This window comes from Palaemon carinicauda, chromosome 28 (genome assembly GCF_036898095.1).
Source record: "Palaemon carinicauda isolate YSFRI2023 chromosome 28, ASM3689809v2, whole genome shotgun sequence".
In the NCBI taxonomy this organism is placed as follows: Eukaryota; Metazoa; Arthropoda; class Malacostraca; order Decapoda; family Palaemonidae; genus Palaemon; species Palaemon carinicauda.
In genome coordinates, this window is record NC_090752.1 from 42,382,023 (window position 1) to 42,402,352 (window position 20,330).

Here is a 20,330-nt window from a genome sequence, read left to right on the forward strand (position 1 = left end):
TTCGGTTTGAGATAAACCACGATCACATAAAAACGTTTTAAAGAGGGAATTTAAGGGAAATACAATCTATTTCAAAATTTAGCGTAATTTCATCTACATTGGCAATTAATTAGGATGGAAACTCACCGTTCAATGTATAGCTGTAGTTATCCATGTGAAAGTATAAAAATAACCCCGAAATAATGAGCCACGAGGACTGCGAGTGCAGCTCAACATTACCGCTTGCCAGTACTGTACATATGGAGCTCGCAGTTTTTCTTATTTTGCGAGCGCAAGGCGGAGTAAAAACCATTAGAAGGACGTGAAGTGAATCTTAGATAATTATGATACTTTAATTTTCAGCCACTTGCATGAACCATATATTTTTTTAACGGGTCATGTAGTGTTTATTTTGCATTTCTGACCATTGTTATTGCTCCAAAATCACTATTTTTTTTTTTTTTTTTTTTAAGCATTTCCCCACCCCCCCAAATAAAATTGTTTCCCCCTGGGGTCCCCCATAATTGTCTTTATATAAGGGGATCCAAAAACTTATGAATGGGTGGTTTGCCCTAGTAATCATGGTCAGAAATGCATAAAACACAAGATAGCAAGTAGGAAAAATATATGGTTTATGTATTTGGCTAGAAATTAAAGTATCATATATATACCCTTTTTTTCCCACTCAAAAACTCTAGTTTTCCACTGGGAACCCCCCATAGCTAATTAATATAAGGGATGGGGAATAACAAAAATAATATACAGTAGATGCAAAAGTAAAAATATAATGATTCTTTGTTCTGTAACCGAAATACAAACCACGCTATTTACATAGGGTTTACTTTCGGCATAGCTGAAATGACGAGCCATTAGAATTTAACGAGGGTGTATTACCCCCCCGCTGGTTAGCAAGGGGGTAGGGGAGTGGTAGCTAGCTACCCCTCCCCTCTCACACACTGGTGAACTGCTTCACTTCACTTTTGGCTCGGAAAATGAACAGACGTCTCTGTCCCGTCCTCGCATGGCAGCCATAAATGTTTTGTCTTACTTAATTACTTACTTTTCTTATACTTAATATATATGTAAACATTCTTATGTTTATGTATATATTTGAGTATAGATATAAAGAAAATTTCCTTTTCAGTGTTTGTGCAGTGTGTGTGTGTAGGAAGTCCACTCATTGTACGACAATATCTCCGTGTGGTCCTAGGCCACCAGGGTGACATTTCATGGGTCGCGATCTCTCCCTTGGTCCTTCGGCGGGCACTGTGGGGAATCGTCATCGCTGGACTTTATTTATTAATCTGTTTCTCCGCTGTTCCTCCTTCCCTACAGGAACTTGGTCTATCAGCGTAGGGAAAATGGGAGTTTAGTTGACTATGGTCTCTCTCTCTCCTTAAGGTCGTTCACCCTTTTATTTTTACTACATATTACAGTAGCTTCCTTCCCGTTGCGGGATGAGTTGCTACTCCGTTTATTTTGTCTCAATTATTTTTAATCAAATCTAATTGTATTTGTTAACTTTTCAGCTTCTGTGTAGAACGCTTCCCTTCGGGGTTCATTCGTTCTTACTATTAGTGAACATTCTTAGATGACTTACATAATTATAATTGTTATAATTCTGTTTTGTTACAGTTCTCCGCCTTCCCCCCCTTCCTGTGAGTGTCAGTTGGGGAGGAGGGCGCATTTTTGGTGCGTAATTCTTATGTTCTTTTCCCTCAGGGGTTCCTCTTCGGAGTTCCCCCGGGGGAATTAATGTTAACTAATTGTTTTATTTTCACAGTTAACTATCTAGTTTTTCGTTTGCCTATTGTGCCAACGAAGCAGAGCTGTCCTGTTGGGGCCTGGGGAGTCTGCTGTTGCCGCCTCCTCTACGACTTTGTCATGGGCGTGTTCCCTTCTCCTAGAAGTTCTCCTGTGACAACTGTCAGCTCCTTAGTTCATTTAGAACGCTCAGGAGGTTCGCCTCCATGGTCGGGTAACTTCCCTTCCGAGGGAGGTTCCCTTCCCAGGTATGAGTTTTTTCCCCTTCAGGGCGGGGGGGGGCAACTTCTCTTACCTTAATATTTTCTGGTCCTCGGGCGGTTATGCTTTTGGTGCTGAGCGACCGCTTTTGTAACCATGCTCAAAGGGCTGAGCGGTTGCAAGCCCGGACCATGGAGTTCGTGCGATTATGCTCTTGGTGCTGAGCGGTCACACTTGCAGCTACGCTCAAGGGGCTGAGCAGCTGCAGGAGCTCCTCTTCGGAGGGTTGCTCTTTATGGTCTGCTTGCTGATCCAACGGCCCTAGGGGCGCCTTCATCAGTTCTTCCTGTCTCTTCTACGAAGTGTTCATCTCTCTCGTTCGCGAGAGAGGACACTCATAGAGACTCCTCTTCGCAGGACTCACCTGCTGTTGTTGCTGAAGGCTCAGTTTCCCCCTTCAAACATCCTTCGAGGGGCACCTGAGTCCAACGGTCTCTCCTGCGAGTGTCTCTCCCCCTCGGGGGAATTCACTAACAGAGACTCCTCTTCGGAGGACAGATGATGGTGCTCCTGTCCGTGGTCGTCATCATCTTCAGGCGCAGAGAATCCTCCTCGACGAGAACAGACCGTTGCAGCTGCTTCGCTACTCCTGTCGGCAGTTCGTTCGCAATCTCCGACACCTGCTAGATCTTCTTGTCTTCCTTCTTCGTTCCTGGACGCAGAAGCGCAGTGGGCGCCACTCCTCCCCGTTTTCCAAACGGGAACCGGTCCCTTCGGGACAAAGGGCTTATGTCACAATGTGAGTAAGTCCCTTTTGTGCCAGGTTTATACCTGTGCAACCTCGTTCTCCTGCGCACTCGCGCGCAGTAGTTCGCAAATGCTCTCCTGCTGTGGACCAGACTTCTGCTGAATCAACACTCTAGCGACCTTCTGTAGCTGAGTCTCGCCGTAGATCTCCTGATCGCCAACTCTTCTGAGACCTTCTGTGCGGCTACGCACCATGTGCACCAATGGTCTCCTGAACGCCCACGATCTCCTGATCTGGGCGCAAGCAGGGAGATTATTTCTTCACTGAACTCCACGTTCACCTGCTAGCCAGCGCGCATCTGCGCCCCCCTTTCCTGATGTGCGCAATACGCACCAACGTTCGCCCCCGCGCCCACGATCTTCGGATCTGGGCGCAGGCAAGGAGTTTATTCCTTCGCCTCCTCGCCGACGATCTCTCTGGTTCTGCACCCTCGCCGATATCTTCTGGCCACGCAACTACGCTCCTACGATCTCCTGGTTCCTGCCTCGTCGCGGGCAGTTCAAGAAGTTTCTACGCTAGCGCACAGGCGCTCACAGGTTCTTCTGGACTCGCAGCGCCCTTCTGCGCCGCCGACAGGCACCCCTGGGCTCTCCTTACGCGCCAGCGATCTCCTACGCGCCCGCGCGATTCTTCGCCTGCGCGCCAACGCTTCAATCGTCGTAGGTTTCCTACTCGCCCACGCGTTAACTCTCCTGTACGCGATCGGTCGCTACGCGCCATCACTTGCCAACGTGCCATCGCTTGCCAACGCGCCTTCGCCCGCCTACAAGCCATCTCTCGCCAAGATGCGTCATCGCTCGCTTACGCGCCATCGGTCTCCCGGCCGTTGCGGGGAGGGGAACGAGACGAAGACCTCTCCGCCTGGCGACGCTCGCGCTGGAGTTCGCGTGATGGGACCTGGTCAGGGTCGCGCGCGAAAGGATCGCATGACACAGGAATCTCGCGCGTGGGAGCGATGGCGCACAGGAGATGGTGGGGGCGCGCAGGAGCTGGAGCGGGCGCGCTTAAGAGATGGCGAGGGCGTGTGGCGTGCAGGAGCCAGAACGGGAGGCGGCCGGATGCGAGGACGCGCAGCATCCTGATGCGGTACTGGAGGGCACGAGAGGACAGGGGCACTTGAGCGCGTGTTCGGAAGAACCGGGCGAAGGCGCGAGAGCGCGAGGAAGGGATGGCGCGTAGGTAGGCGCTGGTCCGAAAGCACAGGCATACTAGCCTGTGGTCGCGCATCAGGATGTGGACACACTGGTGTGCGGTGGGCGAGCAGGACGCGCGGTCGGATGAGGGCGCACAGGTGTGCGCTGGAGGGTTTCATAGGGCTCCTTGATAACTGGAACTTGGCGCGCGTGCAGGATCGCGCGGTCTGGAAGGAGAGCCCTGGGGAGCCTGTGAGCGCCTGTGCGCTAGCTTAGGCGCCTCCTGGGCGGCGCGTTGCGATGTAGAAGCGCGCTAGCTCGTTGTCGAGCGCTGGGACTGGAACTCCAGACGGGCGCTGCGAGTCCAGAGGAACCTGTGAGTGCCTGGGCGCTAGCGTAGGAACCTCTTGAACTGTGCGCGATGAGGCAGGAACCGGGGAACACTGGGGCGCAGATGGGCGCTGGCGGGCTGCAACAGGAACTGCTGGAGGGCGCCGGGGCGCAGAAGGATGTGGGCACGCAGGGGAACCCTGGCGTGTAGCAGGAACAGGGGCGCGCAGGTGAGCGCTGTGGCACTAAGATAGGAACAGCGGCAGCAACAGGAGGGCGAGCAGGAAGAACCTGGTGCTTGAGGGCAAGAGGCGTGGTTTTGCGCTCAAGGGCCTTAAGCCCCCATGGGCCCGGTGCCTGCGCAGTGGTAGGATCAGGTGGCTCGCAACGCGCATCCCCAACATCGAAGGGTGACGGCAAGTCAGCAGGTCTGGAGGAAGATTGGTCACTGTGTCCCAAAGGACGACCATCATCCGAAGGGGATCGCGAACTATCCCCGGAGAGGTCTTAGGTGGTAGCTGGCAGGATCGGCGAACGGTGAGTCGTCTCCTCCGCAGAGGACTGTGGGAACGAAGAGCCGAAGAAGCGCCTCTTAACTCCCTTGTGAGGGGAAGGAAGGCCTCTACGGCGAAGGGGAGGACGAGCTTTCCGCCTTATACGCCCACGAGGGGCCGTGGGATCAGCAGGCTGACCATCAATGGGCCTCCGCAGAGGAGTCTAAGTGAACTCCCCTGAGGAGGAGAATCACCGGCAGTAGAGACCGTGGGACTTAGATCCTCCCTCGAAAGGTGTTCGGAAGGGGAATCTAAGCCATCAGCTACCTCAGCAACAGGAACGGGGGTTTGACTAGACCCACGAGATGTCTCCGTTACAACAACGTCAACCACAGACAGAGGATCTATCCCTGCTGTTGTTGGCGATCGTTTGACATCTGCACCAAGTATGATCATGTCAAACAGGGCTTCCTTGGAGGGCGAACCCTGCAGCCCAAAGGAAGTCCAAAGCTGTAACAAATCACGATTAGACATATTCAAATCCTCCTCCGGGGGAGGAGGGGCAGCCACCTCGTTATGGGAGGCGACTACCTCTCCCGCACCCCGGCATCGGTCAACAGCAGTACGGTCTACGCTACCACTCGCCGGCCTCTCGGAAGAGACCGCTCGAGGGGGAGCTTCGGAGGAGGAAAGGGCTACGGAAAAAGAAGTCCTGGAATTTTCTCTCTTTCAAGAAGCCTCTGAAGGATAAAGATCCCTTTTAGACTTTTTCTTCCGGTGCCGGGCAAACCTCTCCCACTAGGAGGTAGACCACTCCCTACATTCTATACAAACATTACCACTATCGCACCGCTGGCCTCTACAGTGAGGACATAAGGTGTGGGGATCGGTGTCGACCGCCGACATAAAGGTCCCACAAGGGCGGCTTGGAAGTCCAGGGCATGTACGCATAGTAGTAGAGACCAACTTCAAACACACTGGAAAAGAAAAAGCAAAAACAGATTAAATATGGCAGTCAAAGCGAGGGAGAGAGCAGACAGGTCTGTTCTCTGCCCGAGTCAAAAGTAAAGTGAAGCATTCACTGATGTGTGCGAGGGGGGAGGGGGGGGGGGTTGGTAGCTAGCTACCCCTCCCTACCCCCCGCTAACTAGCGGCGGGGTAGTAAACCCTCGTTAAAACTTTTATGGCTCGTCATTCAGCTTCGCCGAAGTAATTACCCCATGTAAATAGTGTGGTTTGTATTTCAGTTACGGAACAAAATGATTTTGGGCTTGTTCATTTACTTATAATATATTTCTTAAGAGAGATTAGAAGAAAGTGAAGGGAAACAAAACAAGGAAGAGGAATTAATCCTAATTGTTTGACTCTGGGGATGCTGAGAGTTCTTTCTAGCTTCTTTGAGGAAAGGGAAAGGATTTGTATTTGTACTCAAGCAATTTAAATGTATACAATACAGTGTTTTCTGGCATTTTAAGTATTAAAGATACAGTTGTAAAGGTAGTCTTTATCTAGTGATGCTGGGAAGTGGAAGAGAAGGGTTTTCCTTAAGGTGGTAGCCCATAATCGGTACATTAACAAAGGCAGTTCATTTTTTGTAATAGTCTAGATTCAGGGATCAATGAAGATAAGTATTCTTAAAGTTGTGGTTTACACTTAGATAATAAATGTCTGAAAAACGTAATATCTAGTTTCTAGCTATACAGTATCACTAGAAGCTTTTAAATTTTTTCTTTACTGTTGCTGTGAAAGGAACCAAATTAAACACTTGGTAATAACCCAATATAGTGTCCCATCATGTGAAAGAATTCTGAACTAGATTTATTGTTTGTATGAGGGAATTTATTTTGTGCAAATAGAATAAAAATATAGATAAAGAATGAATAAAATGGTTGTTCTATGATTTTACAGGCTTTATCTTTAGCAAAGATGAGAAGACTGCTTTGATTCAAACAAGTGGAGGGCCTTGTGCTGTCATTGCACCTGTGCAGGCATTTCTTCTAAAAAATCTCATAAATGAGGTCCAATATTCACAGCTCAGGGAGGTAAGATTCAAGTGTTTCTAGAAATCTGCTTTTAAATTTTTTCCAGTACAAAATTTTGTTTTAATTAGTGTACAGTAATCCCTTGCTATATCAGAGTTCACCTGTTGCTCCCTCAGTACATCGTAGGTTTATGAATACAGCAAATTACGTGTAAATCTATATCGTGGAATTCTCTTTACTGTATGCTATATTGTGGGTTTCTGAGGGAGGATAGGTTTCAATATTTTTCATATTTTAATTTTTTGGCCTAAAAATTGATAAAGTACACTTGTATAGTAAAACCATATACAGTAGGGTATATTCGTGCAACTTATGAGATAATTTTGTGCAACTAGCAAATTTTCACCTATAAAAAATGATTTTATCATGTATCTTGTGTATCATGTGAATCCCTTTTTTTCAATATTTAACTTAGCCGGTGATTATAATAGCTGTAACTCTGTTGCTCGACAGAAAAACTCTACGTAAAAATTCGCCAGCGATCGCTACACAGGTAGGGGGTGTACTCAACAGCGCCATCTGTCGTTCAGATACCCAGTACTCATTGTGAACAAAGAACTCAATTTTCTCGCTGTCGGGCTACCGGCAAGACCTACTAATTCGCTGTTGCTAACTGGATTTGTTTTCACAACTATTTGGTGAAGTACACTATTCTAGTTTTGAGCTTTCGCTATGCAGGTGTTTTATCTTCATCTTAAAACTTGAACTCGTTTTGGATAGATTTAATTATGGTGACAAAGAGAGTATGGACTTTCTTTCACTTTTAAATGGCCGACCCTTCCCTTAGACGGAAGTGTGTTTAGGCTTTTAGTAATTATCTTATCACGTTATAGATTTTCCTCTATATATTTTATATCTCTCCGCCTTTATTAGGCCTCTTCGATTAACTTTCCATTTTTTATAAACATATAAAAATAAATTTTAATGCTTTGTTTATATAGACCTTTCCTGAGAGTAGGCGGTCCTAACTTGGAAACCGAAGTTAATCAACGTTGAGCCCTTTATATCGTCTTTAGCTTTTAAAGAGCTAAGGATTTAAAACTTTTTAAATGTAATATTTTATGAAAGAATTTCTTTGATAGTCTTCGTACTGATTTCAAAGATGAACTAACGTTTAATTTTTTATGCTACGCAGTTGTTGACGTTCAGGACGTTCAACATGCGTTCTATCGTTACGATAGAGAGAGAGTGTATCACGGTTTCACTTTGCAGTAAGAGTAAATCGATTCTGACGTTTTGTTCATTCTTTCTTAGCTTAAATGTTTTAAATTCTAATTTAAAGGAACTTTTTATTTGAAAAACCTTTCAGTTTTTTCCTTTAGTCAAATAACATGTTTTTTTTTTGACGATATATAATTGGGCTCTTCTCTTAGGTGCGAAATCAAGAGAGAAGAGAGAGAGAGATAGAGACGGAGGGAGAGAGAGGAGAGAAAACGTTCCGTTCAAGCGGGTAACGTTGTTCTCGTGTTACTCACGTCCCTAGTCGCTGTACGGGGAGGAAGGATAAAACGTTTTTAGGTTTTTATTCTCGTCCCCAGGCTATGTGCGGTGAGAGATTGAAAACGTAGTTATATGAACTAGTGTTTAGTCTCTTTCCCAGCCACTGTTTTTTCTTTTTATCTTAAAATATGTTTTCTGTTTTTTGCTGGTATTATGAGCTTGCATTATACGACTAATTTCGCAATTACTACCTTTTAATGAAGGGTAGAATTGCGTGTTTCAGGTAGAAATAAGTGCAAAACAGAAAATCGAAGTGATAAAGTGATATGCGCAAAGTGTTACAGTGTTGCGTCCGAGGCGCAAAGTGTTACAGTGTTGCGTCCGAGGCGCAAAGTGTTACAGTGTTGCGTCCGAGGGTTCGTCTGTTCGTGCCTGTCGTTCACCTAGTCCGGGACCTCTTTCATGCTCCCAAGCCCAAGGGAGAAGTAATGTCAAACGACTTATGGGTTCGAGAGGCCTTGACCAACGAACAGACGTTTTCCCTCTATGGTATCGGGTGTATCTTACCAAGATCTCCCCTACCATAAGACGAGAGAGACGTTGTTTCTCCTCGCCATCCGTAGGCTTTTCGCATAAGAAACCTGTCACAAGGTTTCGAAGCCCTTAAGCGAAAGTCAGTCCTTTCAGGACAGGTCCAGCGTCCTGGTTACAGCCATTAGGACAGCTCTGACCCTATGCAGTCATCGGATAACTGCTCGCCGCCTAACAAAAGCGTAACACAGACTCCGAGAGTCTTTTTTTGTAGGCAAAGTGTTGCGGTCACAGACGTTACCCTCGTCTATTACCACAACCATTTCCGTTGATCCTTAAGGGGTTGTATGGCAAAACATGCAGTATATGCTTGCCTCCCTTATGGAAGACTATTCTGCCGATTAGTCCGTTGAGTCTAGCCGTTTATCTCATCGATATCCTGGCTTTCAGCCAACCTAACGTTCCTTTGTGCTTACTGTTGACGTTGGCGTAGCTTAGTCACGTCAGTCAGGTTGTTTAGAACCACACTCGATGCGGTCTCGTGTGTTTTTTTTTTTTTAGCCGCATTTGGACGTTAGGCCACTGGCTGATGCTCCTGTTGACGTTCAGGACGTTCACTAACAATCAGAGTTGACTTGTTTTGACGCTGTGCGTCAACCTCCGCATTCTAGAGTTGTTTTGACTGCTCAGTCTAGGCAGTCAAAGCAGTCTCGAGTGGACGCTGTGCGTCCTCACGCATCTGTTGTGGTTGACAGTTCAGTTGTTGACAGTTTACAGACTGTCAAGCAGTTACATGACGTTGCGTTCTGGTCCGCGACTAATGCACCAGTGAGAGACTCAGCCTTTATCGGACAAGGTTCCTGTAGATGAGGAAGTTGCTGTTCTCCCTCCTACTGATATTCCCTTGAGGACTCTGTCAGATGGAGAGGAGCCTAAAGCTGCTTAGCCTCCTATGGACTTTAATTAAATCATGATGATTTTTTTTAAGGATCTTCGTCCGGATCTTTTTGTAACTGCTGCTCCTCGTTCGCCTAAACGTCAGAGCTTACACTAGGCCTAGCTACTTCGAAGCCGTTGTTTTTAAGCTAGAGCTCTCTCGCTCTCCTAGAGAGCGTTACGTTGGCTAGGCGACTGGTTTTTCACCAGGAGGAGTTTGGGGGATACAGCCTTTGCTTTCCCTTCTTTTAAACTGGTTTATAGAGCGAGAGTCTGATATGACACGAGAGAAGTTCTCGGCTTGGGAGTTCATGCCTCTGCCCAGATAGACTTCTCAATTCTGGTAGACTCTCCCTGGCGCCTAGCCAGGAGACGCTCCAAGTTGTTTACAGGTCAACTTCACAGCTGTTGTCGAGCCTTTGAAGTTTTGCTGTACTATTATGTCACGCATAACAAGGCTTTCAGGGATGGTAAACGGTTCCGCCTCAGTCGCTAACCCCGTCTGTTGCCACACCTGCTCCCGTAGACCCTAAATGGGCTTTGCTGCAAGACATGCAGTCCAAGCTTGCGTCCTTGATAGAGGACTTAAATGCGGAGAAGAACCTTCTGGCCAACAACCTTCCAACCGGTCGGTTGTGCGCCCTGTTGACGCTGAGGTAACCTACTCGCGTCTGCCAGTTGAGGTGGTTCCTCCACCGATGCGACCCAGTGTGGGTTGCCAGCCGCACGTTGACGTTAAGCGACGCTCGGAGGTGGTTGTTGACGTTCAGGACGTTCAACAACCAGCAGAGGTGACTTGTTTTGACGCAGTGCGTCAACCTCAGCAACCCGGTAGGGTGTTGACTGCACAACCCAGACGGTCTAGACAGTCTCGGGTTGACGCTGTGCTTCCTCGCGCACCCATGGTTGTTGACAGTTCACAGACTGTGCAGCAGTTCCATGATATTGCGTCCGGCTCCGTCACGCATCCACCAGTGCGACCGGATTCAGCGAGCCAGACGTTGCCCACTCCGTTGCCGTTTCCTCATCAGTTTCGGATGAGGAACCCTCTGATGAGGACGTTGCTGAACAACAAGACGATCAGCCCCCAGCCCTGCTATCCATCCAGAAGATGCTGAAGAAGGAACGCTGCTCAGTCAGGCTGTGGATGAGTCTGGTAGGGACGCTATCATCCGTGGATCAATTTGTGTCACTAGGAAGACTATACCTCCGTCCTCTTCAATACCATCTAGCTTTTCACTGGAAAAAGGACAAGACGCTAGAAGCGGTCTCGATCCCGGTTTCCGAAAAGATAAAGTCTTGTCTGATTTGGTGAAAGGACAATATCAACCTAAGAGAGGGTCTTCCCCTGGCTGTTCAGACTCCCAACCACGTTCTCTTCTCGGACGCATCGGACGTAGGCTGGGGTGCGACATTATACGGTTGGGAATGCTCGGGAATATGGAACTCGAGTCAAAGGACAATGCATTTCAACTGCAAGGGGCTACTGGCAGTACGTCTGGCCTGGAAAAGCTTCAGGTCTCTCCTTCAAGGCAAAGTGGTGGAGGTGAACTCGGCCAACACCACGGCTTTGGCGTACATCTCCAAGCAAGGAGGGACCTACTCTCTGACGTTGTACGAGATCGCAAGGGACCTCCTCACCTGGTCAAAAGGTCTAAACATATCACTAGTAACGAGGTTCATCCAAGGCAACTTGAATGTCATGGCAGATTGTCTCAGTCGGAAGGGACAAATAATTCCAACAGAATGGACCCTCCACAAGGATGTATGCAAGAGACTTTGGGCCACTTGGGGCCAGCCAACCATAGATCTCTTCGCAACCTCGATGACCAAGAGGCTCCCAATATTTTGCTCACCAATCCCGGACCCAGCAGCAGTTCACATAGATGCCTTTCTCCTAGATTGGTCACATCTAGATCTATATGCATTCCCTCCGTTCAAGATTGTCAACAAGGTACTGCAGAAGTTCGCCTCTCACGAAGGGACAAGGTTGACGTTAGTTGCTCCCCTCTGGCCCGCGAGATATATAATTGGGCTCTTCTCTTAGGTGCGAAATCAAGAGAGAAGAGAGAGAGAGATAGAGACGGAGGGAGAGAGAGGAGAGAAAACGTTCCGTTCAAGCGGGTAACGTTGTTCTCGTGTTACTCACGTCCCTAGTCGCTGTACGGGGAGGAAGGATAAAACGTTTTTAGGTTTTTATTCTCGTCCCCAGGCTATGTGCGGTGAGAGATTGAAAACGTAGTTATATGAACTAGAGTTTAGTCTCTTTCCCAGCCACTGTTTTTTCTTTTTATCTTAAAATATGTTTTCTGTTTTTTGCTGGTATTATGAGCTTGCATTATACGACTAATTTCGCAATTACTACCTTTTAATGAAGGGTAGAATTGCGTGTTTCAGGTAGAAATAAGTGCAAAACAGAAAATCGAAGTGATAAAGTGATATGCGCAAAGTGTTACAGTGTTGCGTCCGAGGCGCAAAGTGTTACAGTGTTGCGTCCGAGGCGCAAAGTGTTACAGTGTTGCGTCCGAGGGTTCGTCTGTTCGTGCCTGTCGTTCACCTAGTCCGGGACCTCTTTCATGCTCCCAAGCCCAAGGGAGAAGTAATGTCAAACGACTTATGGGTTCGAGAGGCCTTGACCAACGAACAGATGTTTTCCCTCTATGGTATCGGGTGTATCTTACCAAGATCTCCCCTACCATAAGACGAGAGAGACGTTGTTTCTCCTCGCCATCCGTAGGCTTTTCGCATAAGAAACCTGTCACAAGGTTTCGAAGCCCTTAAGCGAAAGTCAGTCCTTTCAGGACAGGTCCAGCGTCCTGGTTACAGCCATTAGGACAGCTCTGACCCTATGCAGTCATCGGATAACTGCTCGCCGCCTAACAAAAGCGTAACACAGACTCCGAGAGTCTTTTTTTGTAGGCAAAGTGTTGCGGTCACAGACGTTACCCTCGTCTATTACCACAACCATTTCCGTTGATCCTTAAGGGGTTGTATGGCAAAACATGCAGTATATGCTTGCCTCCCTTATGGAAGACTATTCTGCCGATTAGTCCGTTGAGTCTAGCCGTTTATCTCATCGATATCCTGGCTTTCAGCCAACCTAACGTTCCTTTGTGCTTACTGTTGACGTTGGCGTAGCTTAGTCACGTCAGTCAGGTTGTTTAGAACCACACTCGATGCGGTCTCGTGTGTTTTTTTTTTTTTAGCCGCATTTGGACGTTAGGCCACTGGCTGATGCTCCTGTTGACGTTCAGGACGTTCACTAACAATCAGAGTTGACTTGTTTTGACGCTGTGCGTCAACCTCCGCATTCTAGAGTTGTTTTGACTGCTCAGTCTAGGCAGTCAAAGCAGTCTCGAGTGGACGCTGTGCGTCCTCACGCACCTGTTGTGGTTGACAGTTCAGTTGTTGACAGTTCACAGACTGTCAAGCAGTTACATGACGTTGCGTTCTGGTCCGCGACTAATGCACCAGTGAGAGACTCAGCCTTTATCGGACAAGGTTCCTGTAGATGAGGAAGTTGCTGTTCTCCCTCCTACTGATATTCCCTTGAGGACTCTGTCAGATGGAGAGGAGCCTAAAGCTGCTTAGCCTCCTATGGACTTTAATTAAATCATGATGATTTTTTTTAAGGATCTTCGTCCGGATCTTTTTGTAACTGCTGCTCCTCGTTCGCCTAAACGTCAGAGCTTACACTAGGCCTAGCTACTTCGAAGCCGTTGTTTTTAAGCTAGAGCTCTCTCGCTCTCCTAGAGAGCGTTACGTTGGCTAGGCGACTGGTTTTTCACCAGGAGGAGTTTGGGGGATACAGCCTTTGCTTTCCCTTCTTTTAAACTGGTTTATAGAGCGAGAGTCTGATATGACACGAGAGAAGTTCTCGGCTTGGGAGTTCATGCCTCTGCCCAGATAGACTTCTCAATTCTGGTAGACTCTCCCTGGCGCCTAGCCAGGAGACGCTCCAAGTTGTTTACAGGTCAACTTCACAGCTGTTGTCGAGCCTTTGAAGTTTTGCTGTACTATTATGTCACGCATAACAAGGCTTTCAGGGATGGTAAACGGTTCCGCCTCAGTCGCTAACCCCGTCTGTTGCCACACCTGCTCCCGTAGACCCTAAATGGGCTTTGCTGCAAGACATGCAGTCCAAGCTTGCGTCCTTGATAGAGGACTTAAATGCGGAGAAGAACCTTCTGGCCAACAACCTTCCAACCGGTCGGTTGTGCGCCCTGTTGACGCTGAGGTAACCTACTCGCGTCTGCCAGTTGAGGTGGTTCCTCCACCGATGCGACCCAGTGTGGGTTGCCAGCCGCACGTTGACGTTAAGCGACGCTCGGAGGTGGTTGTTGACGTTCAGGACGTTCAACAACCAGCAGAGGTGACTTGTTTTGACGCAGTGCGTCAACCTCAGCAACCCGGTAGGGTGTTGACTGCACAACCCAGACGGTCTAGACAGTCTCGGGTTGACGCTGTGCTTCCTCGCGCACCCATGGTTGTTGACAGTTCACAGACTGTGCAGCAGTTCCATGATATTGCGTCCGGCTCCGTCACGCATCCACCAGTGCGACCGGATTCAGCGAGCCAGACGTTGCCCACTCCGTTGCCGTTTCCTCATCAGTTTCGGATGAGGAACCCTCTGATGAGGACGTTGCTGAACAACAAGACGATCAGCCCCCAGCCCTGCTATCCATCCAGAAGATGCTGAAGAAGGAACGCTGCTCAGTCAGGCTGTGGATGAGTCTGGTAGGGACGCTATCATCCGTGGATCAATTTGTGTCACTAGGAAGACTATACCTCCGTCCTCTTCAATACCATCTAGCTTTTCACTGGAAAAAGGACAAGACGCTAGAAGCGGTCTCGATCCCGGTTTCCGAAAAGATAAAGTCTTGTCTGACTTGGTGAAAGGACAATATCAACCTAAGAGAGGGTCTTCCCCTGGCTGTTCAGACTCCCAACCACGTTCTCTTCTCGGACGCATCGGACGTAGGCTGGGGTGCGACATTATACGGTTGGGAATGCTCGGGAATATGGAACTCGAGTCAAAGGACAATGCATTTCAACTGCAAGGGGCTACTGGCAGTACGTCTGGCCTGGAAAAGCTTCAGGTCTCTCCTTCAAGGCAAAGTGGTGGAGGTGAACTCGGCCAACACCACGGCTTTGGCGTACATCTCCAAGCAAGGAGGGACCTACTCTCTGACGTTGTACGAGATCGCAAGGGACCTCCTCACCTGGTCAAAAGGTCTAAACATATCACTAGTAACGAGGTTCATCCAAGGCAACTTGAATGTCATGGCAGATTGTCTCAGTCGGAAGGGACAAATAATTCCAACAGAATGGACCCTCCACAAGGATGTATGCAAGAGACTTTGGGCCACTTGGGGCCAGCCAACCATAGATCTCTTCGCAACCTCGATGACCAAGAGGCTCCCAATATTTTGCTCACCAATCCCGGACCCAGCAGCAGTTCACATAGATGCCTTTCTCCTAGATTGGTCACATCTAGATCTATATGCATTCCCTCCGTTCAAGATTGTCAACAAGGTACTGCAGAAGTTCGCCTCTCACGAAGGGACAAGGTTGACGTTAGTTGCTCCCCTCTGGCCCGCGAGATATATAATTGGGCTCTTCTCTTAGGTGCGAAATCAAGAGAGAAGAGAGAGAGAGATAGAGACGGAGGGAGAGAGAGGAGAGAAAACGTTCCGTTCAAGCGGGTAACGTTGTTCTCGTGTTACTCACGTCCCTAGTCGCTGTACGGGGAGGAAGGATAAAACGTTTTTAGGTTTTTATTCTCGTCCCCAGGCTATGTGCGGTGAGAGATTGAAAACGTAGTTATATGAACTAGTGTTTAGTCTCTTTCCCAGCCACTGTTTTTTCTTTTTATCTTAAAATATGTTTTCTGTTTTTTGCTGGTATTATGAGCTTGCATTATACGACTAATTTCGCAATTACTACCTTTTAATGAAGGGTAGAATTGCGTGTTTCAGGTAGAAATAAGTGCAAAACAGAAAATCGAAGTGATAAAGTGATATGCGCAAAGTGTTACAGTGTTGCGTCCGAGGCGCAAAGTGTTACAGTGTTGCGTCCGAGGCGCAAAGTGTTACAGTGTTGCGTCCGAGGGTTCGTCTGTTCGTGCCTGTCGTTCACCTAGTCCGGGACCTCTTTCATGCTCCCAAGCCCAAGGGAGAAGTAATGTCAAACGACTTATGGGTTCGAGAGGCCTTGACCAACGAACAGACGTTTTCCCTCTATGGTATCGGGTGTATCTTACCAAGATCTCCCCTACCATAAGACGAGAGAGACGTTGTTTCTCCTCGCCATCCGTAGGCTTTTCGCATAAGAAACCTGTCACAAGGTTTCGAAGCCCTTAAGCGAAAGTCAGTCCTTTCAGGACAGGTCCAGCGTCCTGGTTACAGCCATTAGGACAGCTCTGACCCTATGCAGTCATCGGATAACTGCTCGCCGCCTAACAAAAGCGTAACACAGACTCCGAGAGTCTTTTTTTGTAGGCAAAGTGTTGCGGTCACAGACGTTACCCTCGTCTATTACCACAACCATTTCCGTTGATCCTTAAGGGGTTGTATGGCAAAACATGCAGTATATGCTTGCCTCCCTTATGGAAGACTATTCTGCCGATTAGTCCGTTGAGTCTAGCCGTTTATCTCATCGATATCCTGGCTTTCAGCCAACCTAACGTTCCTTTGTGCTTACTGTTGACGTTGGCGTAGCTTAGTCACGTCAGTCAGGTTGTTTAGAACCACACTCGATGCGGTCTCGTGTGTTTTTTTTTTTTTAGCCGCATTTGGACGTTAGGCCACTGGCTGATGCTCCTGTTGACGTTCAGGACGTTCACTAACAATCAGAGTTGACTTGTTTTGACGCTGTGCGTCAACCTCCGCATTCTAGAGTTGTTTTGACTGCTCAGTCTAGGCAGTCAAAGCAGTCTCGAGTGGACGCTGTGCGTCCTCACGCACCTGTTGTGGTTGACAGTTCAGTTGTTGACAGTTCACAGACTGTCAAGCAGTTACATGACGTTGCGTTCTGGTCCGCGACTAATGCACCAGTGAGAGACTCAGCCTTTATCGGACAAGGTTCCTGTAGATGAGGAAGTTGCTGTTCTCCCTCCTACTGATATTCCCTTGAGGACTCTGTCAGATGGAGAGGAGCCTAAAGCTGCTTAGCCTCCTATGGACTTTAATTAAATCATGATGATTTTTTTTAAGGATCTTCGTCCGGATCTTTTTGTAACTGCTGCTCCTCGTTCGCCTAAACGTCAGAGCTTACACTAGGCCTAGCTACTTCGAAGCCGTTGTTTTTAAGCTAGAGCTCTCTCGCTCTCCTAGAGAGCGTTACGTTGGCTAGGCGACTGGTTTTTCACCAGGAGGAGTTTGGGGGATACAGCCTTTGCTTTCCCTTCTTTTAAACTGGTTTATAGAGCGAGAGTCTGATATGACACGAGAGAAGTTCTCGGCTTGGGAGTTCATGCCTCTGCCCAGATAGACTTCTCAATTCTGGTAGACTCTCCCTGGCGCCTAGCCAGGAGACGCTCCAAGTTGTTTACAGGTCAACTTCACAGCTGTTGTCGAGCCTTTGAAGTTTTGCTGTACTATTATGTCACGCATAACAAGGCTTTCAGGGATGGTAAACGGTTCCGCCTCAGTCGCTAACCCCGTCTGTTGCCACACCTGCTCCCGTAGACCCTAAATGGGCTTTGCTGCAAGACATGCAGTCCAAGCTTGCGTCCTTGATAGAGGACTTAAATGCGGAGAAGAACCTTCTGGCCAACAACCTTCCAACCGGTCGGTTGTGCGCCCTGTTGACGCTGAGGTAACCTACTCGCGTCTGCCAGTTGAGGTGGTTCCTCCACCGATGCGACCCAGTGTGGGTTGCCAGCCGCACGTTGACGTTAAGCGACGCTCGGAGGTGGTTGTTGACGTTCAGGACGTTCAACAACCAGCAGAGGTGACTTGTTTTGACGCAGTGCGTCAACCTCAGCAACCCGGTAGGGTGTTGACTGCACAACCCAGACGGTCTAGACAGTCTCGGGTTGACGCTGTGCTTCCTCGCGCACCCATGGTTGTTGACAGTTCACAGACTGTGCAGCAGTTCCATGATATTGCGTCCGGCTCCGTCACGCATCCACCAGTGCGACCGGATTCAGCGAGCCAGACGTTGCCCACTCCGTTGCCGTTTCCTCATCAGTTTCGGATGAGGAACCCTCTGATGAGGACGTTGCTGAACAACAAGACGATCAGCCCCCAGCCCTGCTATCCATCCAGAAGATGCTGAAGAAGGAACGCTGCTCAGTCAGGCTGTGGATGAGTCTGGTAGGGACGCTATCATCCGTGGATCAATTTGTGTCACTAGGAAGACTATACCTCCGTCCTCTTCAATACCATCTAGCTTTTCACTGGAAAAAGGACAAGACGCTAGAAGCGGTCTCGATCCCGGTTTCCGAAAAGATAAAGTCTTGTCTGACTTGGTGAAAGGACAATATCAACCTAAGAGAGGGTCTTCCCCTGGCTGTTCAGACTCCCAACCACGTTCTCTTCTCGGACGCATCGGACGTAGGCTGGGGTGCGACATACGGTTGGGAATGCTCGGGAATATGGAACTCGAGTCAAAGGACAATGCATTTCAACTGCAAGGGGCTACTGGCAGTACGTCTGGCCTGGAAAAGCTTCAGGTCTCTCCTTCAAGGCAAAGTGGTGGAGGTGAACTCGGCCAACACCACGGCTTTGGCGTACATCTCCAAGCAAGGAGGGACCTACTCTCTGACGTTGTACGAGATCGCAAGGGACCTCCTCACCTGGTCAAAAGGTCTAAACATATCACTAGTAACGAGGTTCATCCAAGGCAACTTGAATGTCATGGCAGATTGTCTCAGTCGGAAGGGACAAATAATTCCAACAGAATGGACCCTCCACAAGGATGTATGCAAGAGACTTTGGGCCACTTGGGGCCAGCCAACCATAGATCTCTTCGCAACCTCGATGACCAAGAGGCTCCCAATATTTTGCTCACCAATCCCGGACCCAGCAGCAGTTCACATAGATGCCTTTCTCCTAGATTGGTCACATCTAGATCTATATGCATTCCCTCCGTTCAAGATTGTCAACAAGGTACTGCAGAAGTTCGCCTCTCACGAAGGGACAAGGTTGACGTTAGTTGCTCCCCTCTGGCCCGCGAGAGAATGGTTCACCGAGGTACTTCGATGGCTAGTAGACGTTCCCAGAACACTTCCCCTAAGGGTGGACCTTCTACGTCAGCCACACGTAAAGAAGGTACACCAAGGCCTCCACGCTCTTCGTCTGACTGCCTTCAGACTATCGAAAGACTCTCGAGAGCTAGAGGCTTTTCGAAGGAGGCAGCCAGAGCGATTGCTAGAGCAAGAAGAACATCCACCCTTAGAGTCTACCAATCGAAGTGGGAAATCTTCCGAAACTGGTGCAAGTCAGTATCCGTATCCTCGACCAGTACCTCTGTAACTCAAATAGCTGACTTCCTCTTATATCTGAGGAAAGAACGATCTCTTTCAGCTCCCACTATCAAGGGTTACAGAAGCATGTTGGCATCAGTTTTCCGTCACAGAGGCTTAGATCTTTCCAACAATAAAGATCTACAGGACCTCCTTAAGTCTTTTGAGACCACGAAGGAGCGTCGTTTGGTTACACCTGGTTGGAATTTAGACGTGTTACTAAGATTCCTTATGTCAGACAGGTTCGAGCCGCTACAATCAGCCTCCCTGAAAGATCTCACCTTAAAGACTCTTTTCCTGGTATGCTTAGCCACAGCTAAAAGAGTCAGTGAGATTCATGCCTTCAGCAAGAACATCGGATTCTCATCTGAAACGGCTACATGTTCTCTACAACTTGGTTTTCTAGCCAAAAATGAGCTGCCTTCTCGACCTTGGCCAAAATCGTTCGATATTCCAAGCCTATCGTATGGTTGGAAATGAACTAGAAAGAGTCTTATGCCCTGTAAGAGCTCTTAAATTCTATTTAAAACGAACTAAACCTTTACGAGGCCCGTCTGAAGCTTTATGGTGTTCAGTTAAGAAACCATCTTTGCCTATGTCAAAGAATGCTTTATCCTATTTTATCAGACTGTTAATACGAGAAGCTCATTCCCATCTGAATGAGGAAGACCAAGCTTTGCTGAAGGTAAGGACACACGAAGTTAGAGCTGTCGCAACTTCCGTGGCCTTTAATCAAAATAGATCTCTGCAAAGTATAATCGATGCAACCTATTGGAAAAGCAAGTCAGTGTTCGCGTCTTTTTATCTTAAGGATGTCCAGTCTCTTTACGAGAACTGCTACACTCTGGGACCATTCGTAGCAGCGAGTGCAGTAGTGGGTGAGGGCTCAACCACTACAATTCCCTAATTCCATAACCTTTTTAATCTTTCTCTTGAAATGTTTTTATTGTTGTTTTTGGGTTGTCCGGAAGGCTAAGAAGCCTTTCGCATCCTAGTTGATTTGGCGGGTGGTCAAAGTCATTTCTTGAGAAGCGCCTAGATTAGAGGTTTTGATGAGGTCCTGTTGTATGGGTTGCAACCCTTGATACTTCAGCTCCTAGGGGTCGCTCAGCATCCTAAGAGGATCGCGAGGCTCCGTAAGGAAGACGTACTTAAAAAGGCAGAGTAATTGTTCAAGTCGACTTCCTTACCAGGTACCTATTT

The 20,330-nt window shown here is 48.2% G+C and overlaps 1 protein-coding gene across 1 annotated transcript in view; it reads left to right on the plus strand.

Moving 5' to 3' along the window:
* The window catches only part of LOC137621527 (ubiquitin carboxyl-terminal hydrolase MINDY-3 homolog), a 102,783-nt gene that overhangs the window by 1,006 nt on the left and 81,447 nt on the right, over positions 1-20,330 (plus strand). Inside the window, exon 2 of the mRNA XM_068351886.1 lies at positions 6,618-6,751. Within this exon, the coding sequence (XP_068207987.1) occupies positions 6,618-6,751 (134 nt within the window). The remainder of the gene's footprint in view (positions 1-6,617; positions 6,752-20,330) is intronic.